The following is an 8,269-nucleotide window of genomic DNA, read 5'->3' as shown; positions in this document are numbered from 1 at the left end:
AAGAATTGAGACACTTATGCAACACATGGGAATCTTTATTGAAGAAACGTTTCACCACACAGTGGCACAGTGGACTGATGAAGCCACTGTGTGGCGAAACGTTTCTTCAATAAAGATTCCCATGTGTTGCATAAGTGTCTCAATTCTTCAAGTTGTCGGTTTTCAAAACCATTCATCACAAGATTTAATCTACGTCTGCCCGAAATGCCTAGCCATGCTAGGGGTTCTAGTGGTACACTCTGTAATTATTATTTTACTACATGTAAACCACACAATAACCAAATTCTGTAAACTCAGCATTGTAATCCTTATAGAGAATAAACTTTGAATTTGAATTTGAATTTGAATTCTGGAACAAATTAAGTTCATAACTCAAGATACTAATGTATTTTTAAATGTTTATGCAGTAGTATACTGTATACTGTAATAAACAGAATAGAGGAAATCAGCTACGATATACATTATTTAGGTATGTATGCTGGTCAGAGAGCCTGTCTTAAGTCAAAGTCGTTGGTAAACGAGTACATCGCTAGGTGAGGTGAGGCTGTATTTTCCATTGATTTTCACTTTACAGCAGTAGCCTGGAACCTAACCTGCTGTATAAGTGGGGCCCTCCTGTACTGTATAAGCAATTGGTTGCAAATTTATAGATTAAGAAACAAATTACCTGCACTGCATAGAATTAATATAGTAAACTTCCAATAAAAACATGGTGCTATAATTTTGTGTAGTATTCATGCCAAAATTTTGTTGTACACATATACAGTACTGTGTATCTCAAGTGAAGCCTCAAAGTTACCTATAATGGTATACATGTTCAAATGCTTCAGATGACACCCTTTACCCTTAAAGAGACGAAATGTTCCAATTATCCCAGCAGAGGATTAAATCAAAATCTCATGATTTTTCCTTAAAAGGTTGCAGCTGTTTTTGTAATTTTGCATTTTATTCAAAAAAACAAGTGTTCAATCCAAATGATGAATGTGGAAATTTTTTTTTTTGCCATTTAAACCAAAGACTATGCTTCAAAAATGACAGTCGTCCAAGTTCAATCCACAGAATCTCTTCTCTCCCGCACCGTGAATCAGATTCCCCGGGAAAGAAGAAAACGTTAAAACGTTTATGAGCGTTAGGACCAAATGATTGTTCAGAGCTATTTCAAACACACAATGGCACATACACATACCACATAATAAACACTAAAAACACATAATAAAAAAAAACACTAACAAACATATATTTGATTAAGGTGGAAGGAAGTCTGAATACAAAATTATGGGAAAACGTCAAGGCAAAACACTACAAGTTTAAGTAAAAATGGTAATGCCTAGTATCCTTATCCTGTTATGCAGTACAATACAGAACTGTATATATAACTCATGTGTTAAGGACAAGACAGCACCACAGTACAAATTTGGACTGCCAGGCCCCCCTCCCCAGGGTTACCAATGCCAAGACTGGCACCCAGAGCTCTACCAGAGACAACATTTCTCACCAACTGCAACACACAGGGAGCAAGCCACTGGGCTGCTTCCACCAGGGCTTGAAGTAGCATCCTAGGGCAGTTTAAGACTGTTAGCTCACTTTGGGAACCTATGAAAAGTCATCAAATTAAGTATATATATATGCTGACATACCTACCAGTACTCCCAAATGCCTAATTATTATTATTACAATGAAAACTAAGCACTAAACCCACAAGGGTCTTCCATATGCCTAAATAAATTAATTTCCTCAATATTCCCTTCCTCCATTCTGATGTCAAACCCTTCATTGCCTTGATTACTTTTACCTGTATCACCTTACTTTTTTCTGTGTTCACTAATAACTTTCTTCTTTTAAATACCATCTCACACTCCTTCACTAACTTCTGTCAGTTATGTATATCATTATCATTTTAAATATGATCATTTAATTTTTTTTGGAAAATAGTATATCATTCTTAAACTTTTCAACACTTAAAGACATCTCAAATGTTTGGAGAGACTACCAGAAGGCTTCCCTTTTAAGAAAGGGGTCTCCATGGGAGCTAAACATCAGAAATAAAGATGCCTCCCTAGTGCTCCACATTTGAATCGTATGAAATTATTAATTAGTTACATCAAATCCTTTTTCATATACATTTTTGAAAGAGTTGTTATATCTAGTTTTTTAATACTGTCTTTCACTTTTGAACAAAGTGGAGGTGGTGGTGGTGGTGGTGGTGGTGGGGGTGGTGGTGAAGGTGGAGTTTGGTTTGGATACGAAGTCACAATATCATTAGATTTATCTGAATTATACGAAAGAATATTACTCTCTGTAGATTTGGCCTGCACTGACAGTTGCTCAGAGAGATCGGATACCATTTCAATGCTGCTTTTTGATATTTTTGTGTTATTGTTTGGTAAAGGTACTTGTGGTGTTAAGAACTGTTTAGGGAGAAGGTGTCTATTAACAGTTCCACCATAAATACACACAGGACCACAAAATTCATACCCAAGTTTTCCATAAAAGACCTGTTGATCATGCGTTGATAAAAAAATCGTGTTAAAACCACAAGCACGAACATATTCTTCAGTCTTTGTCATCAACAACCGCCCATAACCCTTTCCTCGTAGATCTTGACGAATGACCACAGACTCAATCCAGGCTGCAGCTTGTTCTTGGGGCAGCATATTTATTCTTGCATGTCCTATTACTTCCATTTTTCCTTTTGAAACATTTCGTAGAAGTGCAAGGGAAGTGGGTAACTGATCACATGATGAGTGTAGAGATCTCAACCTAAAAAATTAAAATTAATTATTGTTTTATGCAAATACGACAGACATTTAACACTGTGTGTTTCCTAAGGTTTAATGTGGCACTATTATTATAGTACAGTCCTAACTAAACTGGGCACAAAAAGTGGGTCCACTTTCACAACATCATGTTATTCACCTCAACTTGTATTGACAGACACAAAATATATCTAAATGTGCTCATTTCTTGAAAATTTTATGACTTCACTTTCTTTACTAAGATAATTTGAATGTGATACAGCATTCACATTTATAGTCATTCTTTCACCTAAAACAATATATCTTCCTTGTGCCCGGTGGCCTGGTGGCTAAACCTCTCGCTTCACACACGGAGGGCCCGGGTTCGATTCCCAGCGGGTGGAAACATTTTGACACATTTTCTTACACCTGTTGTCCTGTTCATCTAGCAGTAAATAGGTACCTGGGTGTTAGTCGACTGGTGTGGGTCACATCCTGGGGGACAAGATTAACCGTTTGACTGTCGCAACCCCCAATCCTGAGGTGTCTCCTGGTGTCGCAAAATTTAAAAAAAAAATTATTTTTTCTTATAAAATGATAGAGAATCTTTTCCCGATTGTAATGACACCAAAAAAAACGAAATTTGATGGAAAACTGACGGAATTATGCTCTCGCGAAGTAAGCGACCTCGGCGCTGTTTACAAATCGGCAATTTCGCCCACTTTGAGCCCTATTTTCGGCTAATTCCATTGTTCCAGTCGCCCAAACTCATAGCTATTTCTTTAGAACTCCATTTTTTCTATCTATTGAGTACAAGAAACTGCCCATTTACCGATTTCAACTACCTAATAATGTGGTCAGAAATTTGCAATTTGGCCAATTTCACGAAAATTAAAAAAATATGACAATTTCAAAATAAGGTCCAGAATGAACAATGCAGACATTCCTGGCTCTAAAATAACATTTTCTTTGCTCATCAGTCATGTCTCCAGGCCCCTCTGATATTACTCTTGCTTTCTATTTTGAATTTTTATTCAAACAAAAAATAGAAGACTTACTATTATGCAGACTACTGCAATACTGTAATAATTGTATAAATAACATCAACCCATTCATGACTGCATATTAGAATGGCTAGTTGGACATTTATTGGACAATGGCATCATTTGTTTACTTTTGAACATTGGCAAAAATCAAACATTTTCCCTACTTTGAGCTCCATTTCTAGGTTCTTTTTATAGTAAAATCAATCAAATCACCTCTATTTCTATAATATGTTTTCCATTCTATCAAATGAGACCAAGAAAACGAGAATACAACCATAAATACTATACGAAAATAGACCACAAAGTCGGCATTTTAATTAAAAAAACGGAGTTTTTTTTTTCTCATTATGCACTGCGTGCTCCAGGATTTTTTTTATATGGTGCACACTGACCACACAGACCCATTCTCTCACAGGTGGGCCTACCAGCTTTCTCCTGCTTGATTTGAAGCCGCTAGAATTTATGAGTATATATACGTCAAACACGGTACCTCGTAAGACATATATATACGGCCGCGACAGTCAAAGGGTTAAGGACCCCAATGGAAATAAGTTACAGTTCTCGATGACACACTGGCTTTCTTGGGTTATCCCGGGTGGCTAACCCTCCGGGGTTAAGAATCCGAACGAAATATTATCTTATCTTATCTCTTAAAATTAACAAAGGACAACCTGGGATGCCCTTTATCCCCCTTTCCTTCCACCTCAGATTTATATACCTTTAGTCATCCTATTCTGCTGTCCTCTTTAAATGCCCAAACCACCTCCACAATCCCTCCTCAGCCCTCTGAATAATAATATTTGTAACCACCACACTGTCTTCTAATATCCAGTCTCTGAATTCTCTGCATGATAGTTACACCAAGGGATTCAGGGAAACCGGCAGGCCGGACTTGAGTCCTGGAGATGGGAAGTACAGTGCCTGCACTCTGAAGGAGGGGTGTTAATGTTGCAGTTTAAAAACTGTAGTGAAAAGCACCCTTCTGGCAAGACAGTGATGGAGTGAATGATGGTGAAAGTTTTTCGTTTTCGGGCCACCCTGCCTTGGTGGGAATCGGCCAGTGTTTACCTGGAGACCTGGAGAGAGTTCCGGGGGTCAACGCCCCCGCGGCCTGGTCTGTGACCAGGCCTCCTGGTGGATCAGAGCCTGATCAACCATTGTTCTCAATCATGATAGCTTCACTGCTGCCTGCTTCCTTCTTACTGCAATCTTTAAAGTCCATGTTTTGTACCCATATAAAAGTGTTGGCACTACACTACTATACTGTACTCTTTGATACATTATTATTCTCCCTGCTGATGATGCCAGGAAATCAAACTTATCAGTTTTCTTGAATTCTTTCATGATCTCATACAGTATTGATAGTATACTGTATTTGACTTAATATACTTATAAATCCATGCTTTTCATAAATACAATAGTCTGGTGTGTATGTATAGGTAAGGAAAAAATATTTTAATGAGAACTGTTAAAATAAAAGAAAAAAGGAAAACAAGTCAGAAGAAAATATGATTTCCCTCTATACAGTTCATGGTGTACAGATTCAAAAACCTAAACAATACAGTATTGTAAGTGAACCACTTTCAGATTAGAATCTAAAGGCTACTACAAGAAAATAAAGGTCTGACCTGAGAGTTTTACTGCGGGGCCATTGTTCATTCAGTATGTTCATACAGTCATCCATATACTCTGGGTGTCGATGAAGAACAACAATCTGGGTTTCACTATCCTCTCCATTTGAGCCAGTCATTTTTGCATCTAGAATATAAGGAAGTGGTTTAATTAGGTTAGTAAGTAAATTTATTTAGACACGGGTACACATAAGCACAAATATCATACACAGTGTAAATTACCTAGAATAACCAAAAAAAAAAAAAGTCAAACAAAGTGGCATTTCTTTTGGGGTCCCTGTAATATCTTATTTAAATCCTACAAGTTAAAACATCTAAGTTACTCAACTGTTTAAGGCTTATAAGTTTCATGAGGTTTATTAAGATTGAAAGTCACGTGTACATTAATATCAAGAATACCAGTTGGTATATTGATAATGCAAGTAGGTTTAGAAATTTATTTAGTTATTTATTTATTTATTTAATAATTTGAACATGATACAGAGTAGTACAAAAGAATACAGTTAAATGCAGCATGCCAAAGCCACTTGTATGCATAGCATTATGGGCAGACTTAAGATTAACTAAGCAATGATGTAATGAGTGATAAAACATTATTGTAAACAGATAACAATAAAGCACAAATGAGTATTACAAAGACAGGTCATATGGTTGCATGCATTGCTGTGCATTCAGTAGAATGGAGTATTCTGTTAGGTAGTGTATTTAAAAAATAACAAAGTTATGATATGAGAAATTATAGTATGTCCCTATTAGTGACACATGTAGTAGTGTTAGTGAAGATGTACCTTGTCTATAATGAAGTATGGCAGGAAATGTAGGTAGGGACTGAATACTTGTACATCTGTATAATGTATATAAAATCTACTAAGAGGTGTTACAGACAGATATTAAGTATTAGGATTATAAGTCAATCTGACTTTTTTTACTTTTTTTGGGTTATCCTAGGTTCTTTACACATATGCTGCTATGTAAGATAATCTATGTTACTGTATTTGTGTATACCTGAGTAAACTTACTTACTTACTTGCCCGAAATGCCCCGGCATGATAGTGGCTTTCTTCGTGCTTAACAAATCAAAACTGTAATTACACACTGTAACCTTTGCAAATAGAATATTTATCTTTACCTTTATCTTTTATGCAATTTATTAAGAGGTGTTAAGGATATGTACAGTATATTTAGGAGGTGTTCAGGATACATACAGTTTACTAAGAAATGTTCAGGATACATACAGTTTACTAAAATGTTCAGGATACATACAGTTTACTAAAATGTTCAGGATACATACAGTTTACTAAAATGTTCAGGATACATACAGTTTACTAAAATGTTCAGGATACATACAGTTTACTAAGAAATGTTCAGGATACATACAGTTTACTAAGAAATGTTCAGGATACATACAGTTTACTAAGAAATGTTCAGGATACATACAGTTTACTAAAATGTTCAGGATACATACAGTTTACTAAGAAATGTTCAGGATACATACAGTTTACTAAGAAATGTTCAGGATACATAGTTTACTAAGAAATGTTCAGGATACATACAGTTTACTAAGAAATGTTCAGGATACATACAGTTTACTAAGAAATGTTCAGGATATATACAGTTTACTGAGAAATGTTCAGGATACATACAGTTTATTAGGTGGTGTTCAGAAGAGGTAGTTTACTAATAAGTGTTAAGGGTGGGTAGTTTACTAATAAGTGTTAAGGGTGGGTAGTTTACTAATAAGTGTTAAGGGTGGGTAGTTTACTAATAAGTGTTAAGGGTGGGTAGTTTACTAATAAGTGTTAAGGGTGGGTAGTTTACTAATAAGTGTTAAGGGTGGGTAGTTTACTAATAAGTGTTAAGGGTGGGTAGTTTACTAATAAGTGTTAAGGGTGGGTAGTTTACTAATAAGTGTTAAGGGTGGGTAGCTTACTAATAAGTGTTAAGGGTGGGTAGTTTACCAAGAAGTAATCAGGATTGTTTACTAAGATGTGTTCAGGATACGTACAGTTTACTAAGAAGTGTTAAGGGTGGGTAGCTTACCAAGAAGTGTTCAAGACAGTTGGTTTACTAAGATGTGTTCAGGATACGCACAGTTTACTAAGAAGTGTTCAGGATACGTACAATTTACTAAGAAGTGTTCAGGATACGTACAATTTATTAAGAAGTGTTCAGGATAGGTAGTTTACTAAGAAGTGTTCAGAATAGGTAGAGTATCATGCAGCAGCAGGAGTCACATCGTTGTTGTTATGGTTGTTAAGGGTCACTACACCTCACAATCTTGACCTCTGCTTCTCTTCATCTGCAAACAAAATCACTAAAGTCTGGACAGTATCAGGAAGGGAAACCAAGGTTTCCATTGGGTAATATAAAAGGAAAAGCAAACAGGAGATGACAAATGAGTAAGGTGGACCTCCTCGCCAGTGACGGCACCACCACCAGCCCAGCTAAAAATAAATACTGCAGACAATTTGTGTGACTATTTATCTGTACCTAATTAAATTTACATACACAAGACACATAAAAGTTCCATGTTTCAGAATAAGAACCTGTACCTAATTAAGAAGATATATAAAAGCTCCATGTTTCAGAATAAGAAACATGTAAGTAATAAATAACTAGTACCTCACACCTTAATAGTTATCGCCTGGAAATTATCACAATTTCTTCAATAAAAATCGTAAATTGGCAGGTACTCAGCCCAAACTTAAGGTGAACCTTGAACTATATCAGATACACCAGCTCTGTCAGAAAACCTTAGTTCCTTCAACATTCTGAGTTTTTACGTAAACATTCTCAAGTGGCCCAGGAACTGGAGGTCAACTCTCATAAACATGGAATGCTTAAGGTTAATGTGTCA

At 36.1% G+C, this 8,269-nt stretch overlaps 1 protein-coding gene across 5 annotated transcripts; it reads right to left on the bottom strand.

Annotated features, from left to right (window-relative positions):
* Positions 1 to 900: 900 nt before the first annotated feature.
* On the bottom strand, positions 901 to 7,850 carry Naa80 (N-alpha-acetyltransferase 80). Of its 5 annotated transcripts, none has more exons than XM_070092464.1 (4): positions 7,564 to 7,683; positions 6,436 to 6,479; positions 5,410 to 5,539; positions 901 to 2,760 (listed from the first exon to the last, which is right to left on the bottom strand). In XM_070092464.1, exons 2-4 carry the CDS (start codon positions 6,458 to 6,460, stop codon positions 2,097 to 2,099), a joined length of 819 nt encoding a protein of 272 aa, XP_069948565.1. In that variant the 5' UTR covers positions 6,461 to 6,479; positions 7,564 to 7,683; the 3' UTR covers positions 901 to 2,096. The 5 variants fall into 5 exon arrangements, with proteins under 5 accessions (XP_069948565.1, XP_053643602.1, XP_053643603.1 ...); XM_053787627.2 differs by having other exon boundaries at positions 6,440 to 6,479; positions 7,564 to 7,680; XM_053787628.2 differs by lacking the exons at positions 6,436 to 6,479; positions 7,564 to 7,683 and adding an exon at positions 7,823 to 7,850.
* Between the last annotated feature and the right edge of the window lie 419 nt (positions 7,851 to 8,269).

This window comes from Cherax quadricarinatus, chromosome 39 (assembly GCF_038502225.1).
Source record: "Cherax quadricarinatus isolate ZL_2023a chromosome 39, ASM3850222v1, whole genome shotgun sequence".
Classification (NCBI taxonomy): domain Eukaryota; kingdom Metazoa; phylum Arthropoda; class Malacostraca; order Decapoda; family Parastacidae; genus Cherax; species Cherax quadricarinatus.
Note: the sequence above shows the minus strand (reverse complement) of the source record. Positions and strands in the feature narration are given on the sequence as shown.

Excerpts from the sequence above, each read along its gene's own strand:
- Naa80 (XM_070092464.1), bottom strand. The coding sequence starts at position 6,460 with ATGCCGGGGCATTTCGGGCAAGTAA. Across the intron at positions 5,540-6,435 it reads GGGGCATTTCGGGCAAGTAA|ATGCAAAAATGACTGGCTCA; the intron begins GTAAGTAAGTTT and ends CTTATATTCTAG. Across the intron at positions 2,761-5,409 it reads CCCCGCAGTAAAACTCTCAG|GTTGAGATCTCTACACTCAT; the intron begins GTCAGACCTTTA and ends TTAATTTTTTAG.